The 22,744-nt window shown below is 36.7% G+C and overlaps 1 protein-coding gene across 1 annotated transcript in view; it reads left to right on the top strand.

The window, feature by feature from the left end:
* The window catches only part of LOC150108058 (cystathionine gamma-lyase-like), a 131,903-nt gene that overhangs the window by 89,521 nt on the left and 19,638 nt on the right, over positions 1-22,744 (top strand). The window contains exon 9 of the mRNA XM_090415554.1: positions 2,914-3,088. Within this exon, the coding sequence (XP_090271680.1) occupies positions 2,914-3,088 (175 nt within the window). The remainder of the gene's footprint in view (positions 1-2,913; positions 3,089-22,744) is intronic.

Below are 22,744 nucleotides of genomic sequence, written 5' to 3'. Positions count from 1 at the left end.
CCCAAGGAATGTTGTTACTATGACAGCACTACATGATTAAGTTTACATTATTATAATCTGCTATCAGCAAATCAATCTATTACTTGTGAGCACTCCAATATTGTCATATCTAACATTACATGCTTCTAAGGAACTTCTGACCAAATCAATCCGCCTAGACCTTGGTCTTTATCTGGTTCTCTTTCCTGCCTTCTTGGCATCAAACATTTGTTTTTTCTAACCTTTCTTTACCCATTCTATTTAAGTGGCCATATCACCTTACATTAGCTCTGCTGACACATTCTTGAATGCTAATAGTGTCAAGTTCCTTTCTAATATCTCCATTTTTAATATGATTCTGTCATTAATGCCATCAGTTCATCCCCTAATTTTTCTCAGAACCCTCATGTCTGTGGTTTCTAGTCTTTGATCAATTGCTTTATTTCTAACCTAACTCTCATATCTATAACTTAAAACTGGTTTAAACACTATCTTGTATACCTCTGGTTTGGTGTTTTGACTAATTTCTCTCTTATTTCTTATAAATTTATTCAGCTGGCTACCCACCATATCAGCTTTACTTATTCTGTTGTCTATTTCCAGATTTAACATGCCATCCTCACTAAAAACTGTGCCTAAATAGCTGAAATATTTTATTTGTTCTATAGGATCTCCATTCAGAATGCAGCTGAAGTTTTCTATAATCCTGCCTATTTTCATAGTTTTGTCTTTTTATTGCTGATTTTCATGCCAAATTTGTTACAGCTGTTATTCAATTTAGTTAGTGAATTCTGGAGACTTGCACTAGATGTACTAAGGAGTACAACACCATCTGCATAAAGCAGAGGGCTAAGTTTGGCATCTCCAATTCTGTTATCAGGCTTGATGCCACTTTCTTTCATAATGTGATCTGTATAGATGATGAATAACAGTGGAGATAGTGTGCATCCCTGTCTTATCCCTGATTTTACATCAAACCATCTTCCTGTATTTACCAGATGTCCTCAAATGAACTATCTCCCTCAAAAAATATCCTCTTTAACTTTTAATTTTGTTGGTTGTAATTCTGCAGCTATCATCAGCAATATCTCACCTCCTGTCCTGTTCCTTCTAACCTCCATGAAAATACAATACCCTTTACATTCTATCCTGTATCAATTTCAGACAACCAAGTCTCAGCGATGCCTATAAGTTTTGATCAAGTTGAGCTTACCAATGCCAAAAACTCCTCACTCTTATTCCTGATACTTCTTGCATTCATGTATATGCATTTCAACATCCCTTTGTACCCATAGTTACCCTTGTGTAACATCTACCAACCCATTTAAATAATTTCTCAACTATTTGTCATATAGTAAAAATCTAATCTTGACAACTTCTATTTGGCCTGAACCTATGTCTTTCCTAGTGTCTCTTCCACAATTTTTCTCAGCCCCTTTTCAAGTATTCTTGCATAAATCTTACCTGGAACACTTAGTAGAGAAATTCCTCTAATTCTCACATTCAGCTTTATTACTTTTTTGTAGATGGAAACTATGACTGCTCTACTCTAATTCTCTGGAATTTGACCTTCTGACAAGTTCAAATTGCAAAACTTTTATACCTTCATATTTTAGCATTTCTGGTTAAATATCATCTATTCCAGTTGCCTTTCCACAATTCAGTCTTTTGATGACTTTTTCTACCTCAAGTATTGATATACATGCTCCTATTTGCATTTCTCTTGAAAATTTTCTACCATGGTTCTGTCACTGTTTGTTTCATTTAACAGTCTTTCCAAGTAATTACTCCAGAAATCTAGGATACCTTATCTTCAGTTTTTATGTTACCTTTATCATCTTTGATTCCTTTTACAGTACTCTTTTCTCCAGAACATTTTGCCATCTTCCTGATATTTACCTTCTATATTCTTACCATGACTTTTGTTTAGTCACTTTCACACATAGTTTAGCTTTCTTACATTTTTCTCTAGACCTTTTTTAGGTCTAGCTGCTTATTACAGAACAAATAGTTGACTTTTATAAGATAATGTTTGATATAAGAAGATATTAACTATATTTTTGGTAATCTGCTATGCCTCACATAATGTGTGTGTGTGTGTGTGTGTGTGTGTGTGTGTGTGTGTGTGTGTGTGTGTGTGTGTGTGTGTGTGTGTGTGTTTTTCTGGAAGTGGAGATAAAGGCATAGAAAATTTGAAATTCAAGCTGCACTAGCAGTACTAAGTGACATAATGCCACTCCATATCCCCAGAAATTTCTTAAATGCAGATGTTGTACATGAATAAATAATTAATAAAATTTTCATTCTTTCTGACTTGAACAGGGCCTCCTATGTAGGTTGGTATAGACAACGCCCTTTAATTGGAAAGACCTGGGTTCGATTCCCATCTGTGACTTGAATAACCTTTACATGGTCTCTTTTGACTAAAGGTGAATTAGCCGGTCTCATATGGCGGTAGAGGTAAACCAGCCCCATGAACACAGATTTACAGCCATGAATACTTACAACATTATGTGAAAGAGATAGGGTCCACATGATTAACTACAGGCATAATGACAATGTCATTATGCCTGTAGTTAATCATGAGTCCCATCATGGTAGTCAACCTCCTAGATAGGAGACAGCACATGAATGGGATGGGACTGACTTGAACAATTTCTTCATAAATTTATAATTTTAATCAGTTACATCATTTTCTCACACATCACACTGATAACTTACTTTATGGTTTGGGTATACTTAATGGAGTTGATGGCATAATTTCCTAATATGACTTTTAAACACCTTAAATATCAACTTACACATCTAGATGCTAGAATCTGCTACAAAATTTTGACTTGTTCTATGTGTGTATATTCATTAAGCAAGTATTATTTGTTTTATTTTTTCATTAATTTAAATGATTTTAGACCTTACTATTTTCATGTTTTATAGGCTTACCTAGTCATCCTCAGTATGATCTTGCTTGTCGTCAGTGCAGTGGTTTCAGTGGCATGGTTACATTTTATATTAGAGGAAGTCTCTCAGAAGCTGAAGAGTTTATCAAGCATCTGAAAGTTTTTATGTTGGCAGAAAGCTTAGGTTCTATTGAGAGCTTAGTAGAAATACCGTAAGCTTAAATGCTTTCTATTTATATGACATAAATATTTAGCATAATAATTCTGTTGTCTTTTGTACTTTTTTTTTTTTTTTTGACAACTTGACCTTATGTTGCTGTGTTACTGTGTAACTTGCCCCACATGCACTTGGCTGAGTATTATATTACAATTTAGAAGAAATTATACTCTTGTTTTTATTCAGTTATATCCAATAATTTGAAAACTTAACAAGGATTACCATCATGCTAAACTAGCATTAATTGCAGTTAGTTTCTACTATATATTTGATAGTTACCCATTTTTATATGACTTCACAAATAAAGGTTGCAATGCAAACACAATAGCAGATCAGATCAGTGGTGTGTGTGTTTGTGTATCTTGTTTAAGATGCTGTATTAAGCACTTTTATCAAGAAAAGTACACAAACTCAGAAGAACAGTACAACACACACCTATGTTGTAAGGAATGTCGGTGTACTGAGAAGACAAGATGTGCATGTGGTTTGTGTAGTCTTCCACACTGGTTACTATATTCAGCCAGGTGGACTTTGTCACATTCACCTGGTGTTACTCATAGCACAAAGCATAGTCACCTAATGAAAATTTGCATATATCATCATCATCATCAAATTCCTGACATGTACCCTCAAGGGGTGTACAGGATATGATAGTACTACATGAAAAATTTACTTCATTACTAACTTCCTATCTACAATTTTCCTCCAAATCAGTCTGTTACTTGTCAAGACTCCAATATTATCATTATCAGATCTTATATTTCTATCGTCTAAGGCACATTGTACCGTATCAATCCACCTATATCTTGGTCTTCTTCTGGGACGTTTTCCTGACAACCTGGCAGAGAACACCTGTTTTGCTAATCTTTCCTCGCCCATTCTGTTTAAGTGACCATACCACCTGAGATCAGCTCTGCTAATGCATTCCTAGATGCTAACAATATCAAATTCTTTTAATATCCTCGTTTTTAATATGATATTGCCATTGATGTCATATGTTCATGCCTCTAATCTTTCTCAGGACTCTCATATCTGTGGTCTCTAGTCTTTGGTCAAGTGTTTTACTTCTGACCCAGCTCTCAGATCCATAAGTTAAAACGGGTTTGAACAATGTCTTGTATACAGCTAATTTAGTGTTCCAACTAATTTCTCTCTTATTCCATATGAATTTATTCAGTTGACTTCCTACCATGCCAGCTTTGTTGATTTTGTTGTCTACTTCCATATTTAATTTACCATCTTCACTAAAAATAGTGCCTAAGTAGCTGAAATGTTTTACTCGTTCCACAGGTTCTCCATTCACAACACAGTTGACATTGTCAACAATTCTACCTATTTTCATTGTCTTTGTCTTTTTAATGCTGACCTTCATACCATTTCTATCACAACAGTTATTCAATTTAGTCAGGGAATCTTGCAAACTTGTAGCAGATTTATTTAGAAGTATAGCATCGTCTGCATAAAGCAAAGAGCTGACATTAACATCTCCAGTTCTGATATCATGTTTAATACCACTTTCCTTCATAATGTGATCCATATAGATAATGAATAACAGAGGGGATAACGTACATCCTTGTCTCACACCAGATTTAACATTAAGCCATCTTCCTGTACTTCCTTCAATTCTAACTGCTGACTTACAACTCAAATACAGACTAAGTATTGCTTGATATAATGCCCCATTGACACCATATAACTGTAGTGTATTGAATAGCTTCTCTCTTGGCACCTTGTCATATGCCTTTGCCAGATCAACAAAACTTAAATACAGATCTTTGTTATATTCCCATGCTTTCTCAACTATTTGTCGTAAAGTGAAGATCTGATCCTGACAGCCTCTATTTGGCCTGATTCTAGCTTGTTCTTCACCAAGCGTTTCTTCCACAATTCTTCTCAACCGTTTCTCAAATATACTTGCATAGATCTTGCCAGGAACACTCAGTAGGGAAATACTTCTGTAATTCTCACATTTAGTTTTATTTCCCTTTTTATATATGGGTACTATTAAAGCTCTACTCCAGTCATCGGGAATTCGTCCCTCTGTCCAGGCTTTCTGAACTATGCAGTGCAGCCACTGTAAGACTTTTATACCACCATACTTGAGCATTTCTGGTCGAATATCATCTACTCCTGCTGCCTATAATTTGCATATAAGCTAGCATAATTTTGAATTTTAGTGATTTCATTTGAATTTTAGTGATATGAGCAAATGCATACATTTGCTCATATACAATAGATATATTGTATTACAGACATGTGTTATAGAAGAAATAACAGCTCTTTATTTGTTTTTTACATAAGCCAGAAATCCTGCTCTAGAGAATAAACATGGAACTTTTTCATGCCTCTTCAGGCCTGATAAAATTCATTACAAACCTTAAAGACATACACAAACATCCATGCCCACAGTCTGTTGGTTGGAGAGTGCATGTAATAACCATTTGGCCAACTAAGCCAGCAAATTCAAAGTCAAAATTGAATTTTTTTTTTTTTTTTTTAAATTAAAAAAAGAGAACAAACACATTGAATATTTTGAAAGTTTATTTTTCCCTTGGTTAGACTATAATAAATTTAGTTGCCCAGTATTGTACTACCTTACCTTAGTCCTGAAGATATTTTCAGGTGCAAATTTTTTTTTTTGCTCACACTTGGATAAAGGATTAAACTAAATTTATTAACCAAGTGAAAAATAAACTTTCAACATCTTTCTCTAAATCCAGAGTAATTTAATAATAAGGTGGCACACCTTTTGGCAACTCCTATAGGTAAGGATGATCTCTCCTATTGTTTCTGCCTTAGTATCTCCACTCTGGGCCTGGCTCCCACTGATGAGACCTCAATAAATGTCGAAACCGGTATGGGTAGTGGCCCACCCCCTTAATGCATAGCAGTATACATGTCTGCAAGGAGATGTGCTGTGCATTATGGGAGATACTGAGACAAGGAGTTGAGAGCTTGATCCACCTTTGCTGCGAATTGCCCGGTGTTGTACTACCTTACCTCAGTCCTGAAGATATTTTCAGGTGCAAACTTTGTTTGCTCACACTTGGATAAAGGATTAAACTAAATGTACATTGAATATTTATTTTTAACAAATCAGTTTAAAGTAGGACAGAAAATTCTGAGTTATGTATGGTGATATTTGGGGTGCTTAAGGGTCAAGGCCTGGGTAACTAACCAGGACTTCTGACCTATGTCCAATCCTCACCTTATAATGGATGCACTCTGTTGGGTATCTACCTGTATACTAAACAAATGAGGATGGGCTGGCAATTTGAGATTTAGCCGACCAAATTGTATTCTTATTGGCTCCAATCATAATCATATTGATGGTAAAACATTATGGAATTTAATACTGACTATGACGTTACTCAGTTAAACAAGACCCTGTTGTTTTTGTCAGGGAACCAGGGTGAACAGTTAGAAATCATCTACTGGAACAAACTCAAACACCAGCTCAGCATTAACAGAGATCAAGATTAGCACCATCAACATAAGAAGCATCAATGGAAAAATGGACTAAGAGAAAAATTGAATAAGTACCAGATCGACATAATAGGTGTCACCGAAACAAAGACAAAAAAACGGTGACATATTTCTAAACAACAAATACAGTATGTTATATTCAGGAAATAACAGTCAGGGAAAAGAAGGGGTAGCTATAGTATTCAACACTAAATATCAAGATAATCTTCTTGAATGGCATGCAATATTAGGTAGACTGATGTGGACTAATATCAGAATGAAGAACTGGAAAATGAGACTTATTTGTGTTTATGGTCCAACAGAAGGTTCTACTAAGGAAGAAGTGGAGGAATTTTTTGCAGCATTAGAGAAGGCAACTGACAACGAAAAAGGAAATGTTGATCCTTGTTGGAGATCTAAACAACAGAGTAGGAAATGATTATGAGACATAAGAATGTTTTGGGAAAATTTGGAGAAAAGAGCAAAGATAATAATAATGGTAAGTACCGGCTAGATTTCTGCTCAGGATATGGACTAATCAGGACTTCTGACCTGATGTCCAATCCTCAACTTATAATGATGCACACTGTTGGGTATCTACCTGTATACTGAACAAATGAGGATGGGTTGGCAATTTGGGATTTAGCCAATCAGATTTTATTCTTAATGGCACCAGTCATAACTCATATTGATGGTAAAACATCATGGAATTTCATGATGTTGTATTCTGCTAGTTATTACTAACACCATGTTACCAAGATAAAAATATGCACAATAAAAATTCACATGGAGAAAAGATACAAGGAATAAGAAAGTCTCATTGATTATGTTATTGTTGACAGTGATGCTTTCCCACTAGTTCAGGAAGTATACAGAGGATTTGAAATAGGAAGCGATCACCATTTAGTGTTGAACACGACTGAAAAGAAGGGTGTGTGAGAAAGTTTTGAAACAAATCAACATTGAACAGCTATCAGATGTAAACTGTAAACTCATGCACAAACATTATTCATGAAAAATTGAAAGAATTTGAAAACAGAAACCAAACCTTGGAGATTCAGTGGCAAACTCTAAAGTAAACTTTGATTGATTCAGACAGATGGGCATGTGGTGAGGTAATCTGTAAGGATAAAAAAATCAGAACTCCATTTTGGGGATTCAGGAAGTTAAAGAGGCAGTCAAGGAAAAGAAGAAAGCATATTGAAAGTTCTTGGCAATTAGATCACCTTGTGCTCTTTGGGAATAGACAGAAAAATGTAAGAAAGCACAGCATTGTGTAAAATTAGCTAAACAAAATTCATGGGAAGACTTTGGTAAGAACATTAAAAATAAATATCAGGAATTTGGTAAAATCCGGAGGCTATTCAAAAAGCTCAGAAATGGTAATAAAGAGTACTGTAAAAAGGAATAAAGGGAATATGAAAACTGAGAATAAAGATGTTCTTGATATATAAAGTAATTACTTTGAAAAATTGCTAAATGAAGTGAGCAGTGACTGTATGGTGGTAGAAGATGCTCAACAGGAATGCCATCTGGAATATATATCTGTAATTGAAGTAGAAAAAGCTGTCAAAAACCTGGAATGTGAAAACTCAGCTAGAGTAGATGATATTCGACCAGAAATACTAAAATATGGAGGTATAAAAGTTTTACAGTGGCTACACTGCATAATTCAGAAAGCCTGCTTAGAGGGTCAATGCTCAAATGATTGGAGTAGAGTACTCATAGTACCCATCTATATAAAAGGGAATAAAGCTGAATGTGAGAATTACAGAGCAATTTCTCTGCTGAGTGTTCCTGGTAAGATTTATGCAAGTTTTCTTGAGAAACGGCTAAGAAACATTGTGGAGGAGAAGCTTGGTGAAGAACAAGCTAGGTTCAGGCCAAACAGAGATTGTCAGCATCAGATTTTCACTTTAAACAAATAGTTCATTAATCACGGGAATATAACAAGGATCTGTATTTAAGTTTTGTAGATCTGGTAAAGGCATATGACAAGGTGCCAGGAGGAAAGCTGTTCGAATCGCTCCAGTTATGTTACGTATTACTTGATATAACTGGAGCGATTTGAACAGCTTATGTGAATTGTAAATCAATAGTTAAAATTGAATGAGGTACAGGAAAATGGTTTGATGTTAAGTCAGGTGTGTGACAAGTGTGTACATCATCTCCAACTTTATTCATCATCTATATGGATCACATTATAAAGCTAAGCGATATTAAATCGATGTTATAATTGGAGATGTTGGTCTCAGATCTTTACTTTATGCATATCGTGTTATACTCCTATATAAATCCAGGACAAGTCTGCAGGATTCCCTGACCAAATTGAATACTGCTCTAATAAATTTAGTATGAAAATCAGCATTAAAAAGACAAAGCAAGTGAAAATAGGCAGAAACATTGAAAACATCAACAAGTTCTCCATCCTGAATGGAGAACTTGTAAAACAACTAAAACAGCTAATTAGGCACAGTTTTTAGTGAAGATGGAAAATTAAATTTAGAAATAGACAGCAAAATTAGCAAAACTGGTAGGGTAGGTAGTTAACCGAATAAATTTAGTCTGACAGATAAACTTAGGTATTGAAGGTTATTCATGACTTATTATTTGGACACCCCTTCATACAGGATTAGATGGAAGAAAACTAATGTGCTTTTTTAGATGTTGTTACAGAATCCAAAATGTTATTTATTGAGTCAGCCAAGGCTATGAAGAATTCTCCTAACCTGAACAAATATTGCATTAATTTCCCAAAACTTTGGGAGACAGTTATCTTAAGAGCAACTCTCACATAGCTGGAAATTTTTTTTATTACAATATTAGAGGGCGCCAAATTAGGACTTTAGATCTTTTATCCGTTACAATTGTATTGTTTCACTTACTGTCACGTATGCATGCTGTGTTGTGCTCTGATGATGCTGATTTGAAATTCAGCAAAATATAAGTAAATTAATAAAACATCTTTTTTATAAAATAGTTCATTTGGTGTGGTTAATACCATTAAAAAAATAAGTTTGGATAAATTTATATGTAATCATTATCATCGTGTGTCATCTATGTGCAGGAGGTTGATTACCATGAGGTGACTCATGGTTGTCTACGGGGCATGAGAATAATGTGGTGAGGACCCTATCTCTTCCACGTTGTTGTAAGTATTCATGGCTGTAAATCTGTGTGTGTTTATGGGGGCCAGTTTGCCTGTTCTGAGGGACGAAAAACAGGAGTTTCCAGGTGAAAAAAACCTCTACCTTCATATTAGACTGGTTAATTCACCTTTAGTCGAAAGACACTAGATTCCTATCTGTGACGTGAGGAACCTTTATAGATTCCTCACATCACAAATGGGAATCAAACCCAGGTCTTTTGGACCAAAGGGCTTCATCTATATGAATGAGCTACGAAGCTTCTGTTATTTGGAATAAGAAAGAGATTAGTCAAAACACTAAACTGGCTATGTACAAAACAGTGTTCAAAACAATTTTAACTTATGGATCTGATAGCTATGTTAGAAATGAAAATTTTCATCAAAGACTGGAGACCACAGATATGAGAGTCCTGAGAAAGATTAGTGAACTGAACAGATGGCATTAATGGCAGTATCATATATAAAAAATGAGGCTATTAGAAAAGAAAGAGCATCCCCGATAGCCAGCGCCTGTGAATAAGTTTCGTTAAATTTGTGCTCCGAATTTTATCGTAATTGCAAGTAATTTTTATGAAATAACCAGTAAACGGAAAACTAACAGAGGGTACTAAGGAGCCAATTACTTCCACACAACTCGTAAGTACCCATAGTCCTTCATATCAGTTATTTTTACGATCAAAAGAAACAGCCACGTGAAAGCGCCTGCTATGCCTACTGTGCGAAGTAAAGATGGCAGCAACAGAGGCCAACAACAAAAGATTACTTTGAGTCCTGCCAGCATAGCGCAAATAGCCAATAAACTGAAAGACAATACAAAATGCCACAGCTACGAATCCGAAGTTACCAAAAGAAAAAAAGTATATTGTGAGATTTTTGTTGCAACTGGCTACATACTTCCTGTGTGAAAATAGATGAATTGGCACACAAGCTTTTTATCGAACTGAACCAGCCTTTCTTCTGTTCGATGTGCTTTCCTTCCATTAAACAGCTGCTGAACCTAGGCAAATGAGTTGAAAATCTCGGACAACACCTTAATACTATGATTGATACTCTCTCTTCCAAAATCCCAAAGTTGGAAACTAAGCTCGAGATACTCGACGACCAGCAGCCGATCACAAGTGTATCCATACCCACTAATGAACTCTGCGAGCTAATCGCATCAACAGTACACTCATCGCTTGAGGCCGAAAATAGGAGACTCAACGCCGTTATTCTGAACTTTCCAGAAGAAAACAGTAAATCATTAAAGAAAGACATCAGCAAACTAGCAGGTGAATGCAACTTCGATCCCAGAAATATCGTCAAATGCCATCGTTTCTGACCCATAAACAGAAGAAAGGATGGAATAAACTTTCCATGTCTAGTGAAAGTGATCTGTGATACACCGCACAAATGCATCCAAATTAATAATAGCAAGCTAAAGGACAGTTGCCCCCAATCGTGTGTATATGCTCAACCTGATTTAACCTTTGCACATAGGGAACAAAGACGCCAACTCCGAAGACAGCTAGAAGAAAAATGCTAAAATGGAGAAACAGCTGGACCATAGACTACAAACAAACCAAACTAGTGCAAAATCCAAGTGACACCACTAGTAGCCACCAAGGAGACCAGTATGCAGGCTGCATAGGAAACGTGCAAATGCAGGAGGATGGGGTTCTTAATTTGATCCAGTTGTGGTATGCCTGATTTTTCATTTGTACAGCCTTGGCACATCTTTTAGAGAACCAATTTTGGATAGGGGATGGCAGTTCAGAGAAGTGTGGGGAATGTATGTTATCTGAAGCCCGAAACAGATGAAAAAAAATTATCAATGAATCCAAAATAGAATTTGAACGGGCAAAAAGCAGGAAACTTGCATCCTGTCCTAGCAGCAGCCGTGCCTTTTGGTCTCTTGCCAAAGCAATTGGTTTCAACTTTTGCCCTACACTACTCTCACCCCTATCATACCCAGAAGGCTCAATTGCAACATCATCCACAGAAAAAGCTAATCTGGCTTCACACTTTGCCTCCAATGCACACATAACTGACAAATGTCCCAGTCATTCCAACTTCTCAACATACAATGCCCCCTGTATCCTTTTGCCAGAAAGAGATCATAAACCTGTTGTCCAAATTAAACACAAAAAAAGCTCCTGGCCCTGATGGCATTCCTCCAATTGTCCTGAAGTGACTTCTATCCTATGTCATCTGTAGATAATCTCCTACTCCACTGGTATATATATCCCAAAGCCTGGAAATTGGCCTATATTTAACCCATTCCTAAAAAGGGTGACAAATCACTGCCATATAACTACTGCCCTACTCACTTATTTCAATCCTATCTAAAGTGATTGAGAAAACCATCAATTTCCAACTCCTACTCCACCTTGAAGGTACCCAGCTATTAAGCGACCACCAGTATGGATTCCGTCAATGCCGATCAACAGGTGACCTGCTGTCATATATCATCCATCTCAATAAAGGTCGAAACCACCTGGGTGGTGGCCTGGCCTTTCCCTTATTGCATAGCATTATACATGTCCGCAAGGAGATGTGCTTTGCATTATGGGAGATACTGAGACAAGGAGTGATGTGAGCTTGGTCCACCTTTACTACAAGTTGCCTCAGTCCTGAAGATACTTCAGACTCAAACTTTGTTTCCATACACTTGGATAAAGGATTAAACTAAATTTATTATAGTCTAACCAAGTGGAAAATAAGCTTACAACATCTTTCTCTAAATCCAGAGTAATTTAATAATAAGGTGGTGCACCTTTTGGCAACTCGTATAAGTAAATATGACCTCTCCATTGCTTCTGCCTTAGTATCACCACTCTGGGCCTGGCTCCCACTGACGAGACCTCAATAAATGTCGAAACCAGTATGGGTAGTGGCCCTTCCCTTAATGTATAGCATTATATATGTCTGTCTGCAAGGAGATGTGCTTTGCATTATGGGAGATACTGAGACAAGGAGTGATGAGAGCTTGGTCCACCTTTACTACGCGTTGCCTCAGTCCTGAAGATACTTCAGGTGCAAACTTTGTTTGCATACACTTAGATAAAAGATTAAACTAAATTTATTATAGTCTAACCAAGTGGAAAATAAACTTCCAACAACTTTATGGTCTCCTTTCTCCTTACATACCATCACAACATTTTCTTTTTCTGCAACTCATGCTTAATGATACTATTCATTCATCTACCTCCTACCTGATTAACCCTCGTGACCTTGAGTATACAATTTGTTCCTGCTTCTCCTTGATTTCCCTTACTACCAACCCATGCCCAATGCACTACTAACATCTTTCCCTTGCAAGTTTTTATGTCATGGCACAACTTCAAGTTTCCTCCTAAGCTTGTCATAATCACCTACCTTGTAGTTCCACATACACCCCTTCTTGACAGAATATTCCTCAGGTTTTGCAATCTCCCGAGTAAAGACTACACGGTCACTTTTCCAGATCGGTGGTAATGTGGATGCCTTTGTTATGGATAGCTTTTCCGATCCTCTGACCTGGTGCAATACTCTCACGCCCTAAGTCACCTCCATCATGTGCTGCCTTAAGTAATTATCTCTCAATAAGTGTATAAATTCCATATCCTTCCTGCTGCGTGATCTTTATTCCTTCCGATCTGTATTTCCATAGTCTGCATTCATTGTACTAATTTGCTGATGCACTTCTTCCAGATCATCCCTGGAATCCCCTCCTCTTCCCCCCCCCCCAGCCTATAGCAGTAACCAATCACATATATATATATATATATATATATATATATCGTCTTTTGGCCTTGATCTCACACCAAACTGCTTCAAATGAAGTCCCCTTGTGCCTATCTGCTATTCTTTTTGGCTGCAATTCATAACATATCATCAGTAGTACCCCCCATCCTGTCTTCTTTATCCTCCTTGAAAATACTGAACCTTCCACATTCGATCTCTGTAACTGCATTATCTTGTGTTAGTCAAGAGTCACTGATGCCTATGAGTTTTGGCAAGGTTACATTAACCAGTGCCAAGAACTCCTTCCTCTTGTTTCTGATACTTCTGGCATTAGTATATAAAAACTGTAGCATCCCTTTAGGCTACTAACCACCTTTACTTCTTTAATTGATTACCCTATTCAATATTTTTGCTCGAGAGACTAGATTCCACATTTGTTGGTCATTCTTGCATTCATTCACCTTATGTGTACCTTCTCACACTTATCTACATCCACTGTCGGTGCCAGGTTATTTTGCGCCCTAGGCGAGGTTTGCAAGTGTGCCCCTTATTTCACAAGTTGGATATTTTTTAAAATGAAATTTTAAATACAAAAAATAAAAATTATTTTGGCATGCTTTATTAATAATATACAAAGTAATATACAATATGTATAATATATGAAAATCAAACTTTAATTTTTCTTGCCTTCAATTTTGCAAAATTTTCTACCATTTAAATCAAGTGAAGAAGCTAGCTCGTGTTCGATAGTAAAATAGTGTGATGTGTGAGGAATAAGGAAAAAGAATCGATACCTAAATCATATATCACTATTTAATTTTGATATTTTAGTAAAGTATGAATAAAGCATAGCTTGAAGTTTTGTGCCCTAGGCGGTTGCCTAGTTTGCCTAAATGGTAACACCGGTCCTGTCTGCATCCATCCTAATTGCTATATTTTCCTGACTTTCGGCTTCAGCACTCTCAGAGAATAAATCTCTCTCTAGACACCTAACACCAAACCATTTAGGTGCAGACCATCAGCATTATACAAATTCTTCTTTCTGTCAAACTCAGACCATAGGTCCACAAACCCTACATCATTCCTATTGCATCTTATCTCTTACACTTTTTGTAGTTATCTATTTTTCTCATTATTATCTATGTGTAATGCACTTTCTCTCTCTCTCTCTCTCAGATCTCCTCATGTCTGAGGACTCGTGACCGTCCTGATGATGCTTCGCCATTTCTTTCTCTCCTGTGCTTCTCTTATTGCTTGTTCTAGTTTAAGTCCAGTGATTCTTGATATTTGGTCAATCCACCTGTTGGGGCGGGGGGGTTCCTCTTTTTCTCTTCCCATACAGTTTACCCTGGATGATTACTTTTTCCAGGCAGTTGCCTTTCCTTCTACATATGTGTCCAAAATATTCCAGTATTCTCTTTTAAAGTATGTTTATCAGTCTTGTGTGGATATTCAGTTCTTCTAGGATACTTTTATTTGTTCACTTTTCTGTCCAAGACACTCTTAACAATCTTCTCCAGCACCAGAGCTCAAACGCCTCGATTCTTCTTCTGTCATCTTTTGTCATAGCCCAAGACTCAGAAGTGTAGAGAAAGATCGAAAAAACTAAAGTTTCTACAAGCTTAATTTCTGTCTTTTTGGAGATTGCTTGTCTTTCCAGATTTTGGTTAATCAGTCATCACTTTCTTAGCTAGTGCTATTCTTTTTCTTATCTCTTTTTTACATCCATCTTTTTTTGTTATTATCACTCCAAGGTAGTTGAAATGGTCGACAATTTCAATTCCTTCTATATCTATCTCTTCTGCGTTGTTTAAAATCATTATTTTGGTTTTATCTTGATTTATTCGTAAACCGTGGCTTAGGCTTTCCCATTCTAATTGATTTAGGATGGATTTTAATTCCCGTTTGCTTGTTGCTATTATCACTGTGTCATCTTCATATTGTAGGTTAGTGATTGTCTGACCACCTAATTTAATGCCTCCATTCCACTTTTCTAGAGATCTTTTCATTATAGTTTCGCTGTAGAGGTTGAATAGTAATGGTGAGAGTATGCATCCTTGTCTTGATCCTTTTTCAAATTGGAATGCAGGGGACAGTGAGTTTCCAATTCTTACTGTTGCTTGATTACCTTGATAATCAAGATAATTCTTTATGAGGGTTATTAGATGGTTTGGTATTCCTGATTCTTGCATGATATTCCATAAGATATCCCACCTCATGCAGTCAAAGGCTTTGGAGTAATCTATAAATCTTAGATAAAGGCTTAAGTTGAATTCCCTTGTTTTTTTTTCAATTATTTGTGTGATGTTAGATATATGATCTCTAGTCCCTCGACCTTTTCTGAATCCTGCTTGTTCTTTTGAGATCTGATGGTCTATAAAACTTTGTAATCTCTCCTTAATAATGTGTAGTAAAATCTTGCTGGTATGTGAGATAAGGGCAATGATGCAGTAGTTTTCACGGTTGTTGTGATTGCTTTTTTTGTAGATTGGGATAATGGTGGAGGTCCATCGGCCATCTTCCAGATTTTGTTGTATAAATCATGTATCCAGTTGACTGCATTCTCTCCAAGGTTTTTCAACATTTCAGCGAGTATTGAATCAGGACCTGGGGCTTTGTATTCCTTAACTTTTTGATTGCTTGTTCTACTTCACTTTTGAGGATCTCTGATTCTGTTTCCATGTTTTCCATAGCTCCTTCGTCTTCTTGTTGAATAACTGGGTCCTTGTAAAGCTCAGCGCAATACTCTTTCCATCTTTTGGCTATGTCATCAGTGTCATTTAAGATCTTGCCGTTTTCCTCTGCAATTATATTAAGTTTTGGTTTGAATTTTTTGGTTATAACCTTCTTGAATAAATCTGTTGTCTCATTAGAGTTGGAATTTCTTTCTATTTCTTTACAGATGTTTTGGATGTAGCTATTTTTATCTTTTTGACAAGATTTCTTAATAGATTTATTCAGGTTCAGGTAATTTGGGTTTTATTTTTTCAATTAGTTCTTTTTTTATTGGGATGTTTTTGGCTGCAGATTTTGCAATGGTTTGTTTTAGGTGTGTCTAATACGATTCAATGCTTTGTTCCTGAGGTGTGCATTTTTGTTTCTTGAGCTCTGATTCAATGTTCATTGTAAATTTGTTGTCCATTTGTGAAAAGTCATATCTTTTGTTGCTGTTATTCTTGTTTGCTTTCAGATGGATCTTTAAATTAGAGATTAATAATTGATGGTCTGATCCACAATCTGCACCTGGTAATGTTTCGGTGTTATTGATTAGTGTCCTCCATCTTCTGTCAATTAAAATGTAGTCAATTTGATTCTTACATCGATTCCCAGGTGCTACCCATGTGTATAGTCTCCTCTTGTGCTGTTTGTACATAATGTTAATGATTGCTCATTCCCTTTCAATGCATAATTACAATAGTTTTTTGCCTTGTTTGCTTCTAATTCCCAGTTCAGGGTACACACACACACACACACACTCACTCTCTCTCTCTCTCTCTCTCTCTCTATTATCCATTGTTTCTGAACTCTTTTCTGTTTCCCTAGTATTTCTTGCTGTTTCATTCTACAATTGTTTTATATTTTGCCATTTTTCTTCTGTATCTCCATTTTTTTTTTTTTTTTTTTTTTTTTTTTTGCCATTTTGTATTATTGTTTCATATCTGCTTTTGACATAGCCTTTAAAGCAATGCGGAGAACTGACCGGGGCTTCTGACCTACTTTCCAGTCCTCACCTTCTCGTGGTGCACCCTGTTAGGTATCTACCTGGATACTGAACGAACAAGGATGGGATGGCAGTTTTGGATTTAGCTGACCAAATTGTATTCTTATTGGCTTAAACCAATATACAAAATGAAGGTACAACATGACAAAATTTCATGCCGGCCTGGGTGTCGCCCAGTTAAACAAGGCCCCTGTTGTTTTCACCACGGAACCAGGGCGAACAGCGAAAAGTCAGATACTGGAACAAATCTGAAAACACACCCCAACTCAACATCACCAGAGTTAAAGATCGGTACTATCAACATAAGAAGCCTGAATGGCAAAGAAATGAGCTAGCTTAGGAATTAGATAAGTACCAGATCGGCATAATAGGGGTGACCGAAACAAAAAAGACAAAAACTGGTGAGATTTTCCTGAGCAATAAATACAAAATGTTATATTCAGGCAATGACAATCAAGGAAAAGAAGGCGTAGCCATAGTATTCAACACTAAATACGAGGCTGATCTTCTTGAATGTTAGGCAGTCTCAAGTAGAGTGATGTGGGCAAATATCAGAATGGGGAACTGGACAATGAGAGTTATTTGTGCCTATGGTCCCACAGAAGGTTCTACTAAGGTAGAAGTGGAGGAATTTTTTGAGGCTTTAGAAAAAGCAACTGACACAATGAAAAAGGAAAAGTTGGTCCTTGTTGGGGGATCTAAATAGCAGAATGGGAAAAAGAGCAAAGCTAATAATAATGGCAAATACCTGTTGGATTTCTGCTCAGGACATGGCCTGCTTATCACTAACACCATGTTCCAACATAGAAATGTGCACAAATTCACATGGAGAGAAGCAAGGAATAAGAAAAGATGCATTGACTATGTTATTGTTGATAGTGATGTTTTCTCCCTGGTGCAGGACACCAGAGTGTACAGAGGATTTGAAATTGGAAGTGATCAATATTTAGTATTGAGCAGGATAAAATTGAATTTCATATTGAAAAGAATAACATGTAAGAAAGTTTTAAAGCGAATAAAAGTTGAGCAGCTCTCAGATGTGAACTGTAGACTAAAATACACAAAGATTATTGAAGAAAAAATAAAAGAGTGAGAACAGGAACGAAACCTTGGAGATTCAGTGGCAAGCCTTGAAGAAACCTCTGATTGATTCAGCCAGAGAGGCATGTCGTGAGGTAGTCTGCAACAATAGAAAAATCAGAACTCCATGGTGGACACAGGCAGTTAAAGAGGCAGTGAAGGAAAAGAAGAAAGCATATCAAAAGTTCCTCTCAAATAAGTCAGCTTGTGCTCTTAGAGAATATAGAGACAAATGTAAGAAAGTGAAACACTGTGTAAAACTAGCTAAACAAAAGTCATGGGAGGACTTTGACAAGAACGTAGAAAATAAATATCAAGAAGGTGGTAAGATATTCTGGAAGTTGTTGAAGAAGCTTAGAAATGGAGGAAAGATTGCTGTAAAACAAATTAAAGATGATAAAGGTGACATGAAAACTAGAGAAAATGATATCCTTGAAGTATGGAGTAATTACTTCGAAAAATTGCTAAATGAAACAAGCAGTGATAGCACAGTGGTAAAAACCACTCAACAGGCATACAGTCAGGAATACATATCCAAACTTCAAGTAAAAAAAGCCATCAAAGGCTTGAAATGTGGAAAGGCAACAGGAGTTGATGATATCAGACCAGAAATGTTGAAGAATGGTGATATAAAAGTCTTACAGTGGCTGCACTGCATAGTTTAGAAAGCCTGGACAGAGGGACGAATTCCCGATGATTGGAGTAGAGCTCTAATAGTACCCATATATAAAAAGGGAAATAAAACTGAATGTGAGAATTACAGGGGTATTTCTCTACTGACTGTTCCTAGTAAGATCTATGCAAGTATACTTGAGAAATGGTTGAGAAGAAATGTGGAAGAAAATCTTGGTGAAGAATAAGCTGGATTCAGGCCAAATAGAGGCTGTCACGATCAGATCTTCACTTTACGACAAATAGTTGAGAAAGCATGGGAATATAACAAAAATCTGTATTTAAGTTTTGTCGATCTGGAAAAGGCATATGACAAGGTGCCAAGAGAGAAGCTATTCAATACGCTACAGTTATATGGTGTCAGTGGGGCATTATATTAAGCGATACTTAGTCTTTATCATCATCATCAAATTCCTGCCATGTACCCTCAAGGGGTGTACAGGATATGATAGTACTACATGAAAAAAATTACATCATTACTAACTTCCTATCTACAATTTTCCTCCAAATCAGTCTGTTACTTGTCAAGACTCCAACATTATCAGATCTTATATTTCTATTGTCTAAGGTACTTTGTACCGTATAAATCCACCTATATCTTGGTCTTCCTCTGGGTCGTTTTGCTGCCAACCCCTGGCAGACAACACTTGTTTTGCTAATCTTTCTTTGCCCATTCTGTTTAAATGACCATACCACCTGAGATTAGCTCCGCTAACGCATTCCTGAATGCTGACAATGTCAAGTTCTTTCCTAATATCCTCGTTTTTAATATGATATTGCCATTGATGCCATCTGTTCACGCCTCTAATCTTTCTCAGCACTCTCATATCTGCGGTCTCTAGTCTTTGGTCATGTGTTTTACTTCTGACCCAGCTCTCAGATCCATAAGTTAAAACTGGTTTGAACACTGTCTTGTATACAGCTAATTTAGTGTTCCGATTAATTTCTCTCTTATTCCATATGAATTTATTCAATTGACTTCCCACCATACCAGCTTTTGCTGATTCTGTTGTCTATTTCTATATTTAATTTACCATCTTCACTAAAAATTATGCCTAAGTAGCTGAAATGTTTTACTTGTTCCACAGGTTCTCCATTCACCACACAGTTGACATTTTCAATGATTTTCCCTATTTTCATTGTCTTTGTCTTTTTATTACTGACCTTCATACTGTATCTATTACAACAGCTATTCAATTTAGTCAGAAAATCTTGCAGACTTGTAGCAGATTTATTTAGAAGTATAACATCATCCGCATAAAGCAAAGAGCTGACATTAACATCTCCAGTTCTGATGTCATGTTTAATACCACTTTCCTTCATAATATGATCCATATAGATAATGAATAACAGAGGGGATAATGTACACCCTTGTCTGACACCAGATTTAACATTAAGCCATCTTCCTGTACTTCCTTCAATTCTGCTCACTTACAACTCAAATAATGACTTAGTATTGCTTGATATAATGCCCCATATAACTGTAGCATATTGAATAGCTTCTCTTGGCATCTTGTCATATGCCTTTTCCAGATCTACAAATCTTAAATACAGATCTTTGTTATATTCCAATGATTTCTCAACTATTTGTTGTAAAGTGAAGATCTGATCCTGACAGCCTCTATTTCGCCTGAATCCGGCTTGTTCTTCACCAAGCTTTTCTTCCACAATTCTTCTCAACTGTTTCTCAAGTATACTTTCATAGATCTTGCCAGGAACACTCAATAGGGAAATACTTCTATAATTCTCACATTGTTTTATTTCCCTTTTTATATATGGGTACTATTAGAGCTCTACTCCAATCATCGGGAATTCGTCCCTCTGCCCAGGCTTTCTGAACTATAAAGTGCAGCCACTGTAAGATTCTTATACCACCATACTTCAGCATTTCTGGTCAAAAATCATCTACTCCTGCTGCCTTTCCACATTTCAAGCCTTTGATGGCTTTTTCTACTTCAAGTATGGATATATATATATATTCCTGACTGCATGCCTGGTCAGTGTTTTTTACCACTGTGCTGTCATCACTGCTTGTTTCATTTAGCAGTTTTTCAAAGTAATTACTCCATACTTCAAGGATATCTTTTTCTCCAGTTTTCATGTCACCTTTATCATCTCTAACTGTGTCCACCATGGAGTTCTAATTTTTCTATCCTTGCAGACAACTTCACCACATGCCTCTTTAGCTGAATCAATCAGGGCTTTGTTCAAGGCTTGCCACTGAATCTCCACTGTTTGATTCCTGTTCTCAAACTCTTATTTTTTCTTCAATAATCTTTGTCTACAGTTCACATCTGAGAGCTGCTCAACTTTTATTCGCTTTAAAACTTTCTTACATGTTATTCTTTTCAAAATGAAATTCAGTTTTATCCTGCTCAAGACTAAATAGTGATCACTTCCAATTTCAAATCCTCTGTACACTATGGTGTCCTGCACCAGGGAGAAAACATCACTATCAACAATAACATATTCAATGAGACTTTTCTTATTCCTTGTCTCTTCTCTCCATGTGAATTTGTGCGCATTTTTATGTTGGAAAATGGTGTTAGTAATAACCAGTCCATGTCCTGAGCAGAAATCCAACAGGTATTTGCCATTATTATTAGCTTTGCTCTTTTCACCAAATTTTCCCAAAATATTTTTGTATGTCTTACAATCATTTCCTACTGTGCTATTTAGATCCCCAACAAGGACCATCTTTTCCTTTTTCTAAAGTCTCAAAAAATTCCTCCACTTCTGCCTTAGTAGAACCTTCTGTGGGACCATAGGCACAAAAAAGTCTCATTGTTCAGTTCCCCATTCTCATATTTACCCACATTACTTTATTTGAAACTGACTGCCATTCAAAAAGATAAGTCTCTTATTTTGTGTTGAATACCATTGCTATTCCTTCTTTTCCTTGATTGTCATTGCCTGAATATAATATTTTGTATCTATTGCTCAGAATGATCTCACCAGTTTTTGTCTTTTTTGTTTCGGTCACCCCTATTATGTCGATCTGGTACTTATCTAATTCCTCAGCTAGCTCATTTCTTTGCCATTCAGGCTTCTTATGTTGATAGTACCGATCTTTAACTCTGGTGATGTTGAGTTGGGGTGTGTTTTCTGATTTGTTCCAGTATCTGACTTTTCGCTGTTCACCCTGGTTCCATGGCGAAAACAACGGGGGCCTTGTTTTGCTGGGAGATGACCCAGCCAGTATGAAATTTTGTCATGTTGTACTATCATTTTTTATTTTGGTTTAACCAAAAAGAATACAAATTCGTCGGCTAAATCCCAAATTGCCAGTCCATCCTCGTTCATTCAGTATCCAAGCAGATACCCAACAGGGTGCACCACGAGAAGGTGAGGATTGGACATTAGTTCAGAAGCCCTGGTCGGTTCTCCGCATTCCTTTAAAGGCTATGTGGAGGTCTCCTCTCAGTTATACAGCTTTGATCCTTAACACACGTTCGCTGCCACGCTACTTCGGCATAGTCTGTTCCCGTACGCCAAGCAATTTCACTTCTTCAAGGTCAGTACGGTAATCTTGTTGCCGGCAGTAAGCGTCATACGAGTATACTCGCAGTTGGCTTGTGCAGAGCATATACTATCTACGAGAATACACAGTTTTGATGCTCTGCACAAGCCAAGCATTTTCACTTCTTCAAGGTCAGTACAGTAATCTCGTTGCCAGCGATAAGCGTCATACAAGTATACTCGTAGCTGGTTTACCAACTACGAGTATACTCGTAGTTGGCAGCGAACATGTTAAGCACCCCCTTAGTTTTTATTTGAGTTGTAAGTCAGCAGTTAGAATTTGACGGAGTAGAGGAAGATGGTTTAATGTTAAATCTGGTGTGAGATAAGAATGTACATTA

This window comes from Typopeltis vanoorti, chromosome 3, assembly GCF_054136105.1.
Source record: "Typopeltis vanoorti isolate ZY-2024b chromosome 3, IOZ_Tvanoo_1.0, whole genome shotgun sequence".
NCBI lineage: Eukaryota > Metazoa > Arthropoda > Arachnida > Uropygi > Thelyphonidae > Typopeltis > Typopeltis vanoorti.
Note: the sequence above shows the minus strand (reverse complement) of the source record. Positions and strands in the feature narration are given on the sequence as shown.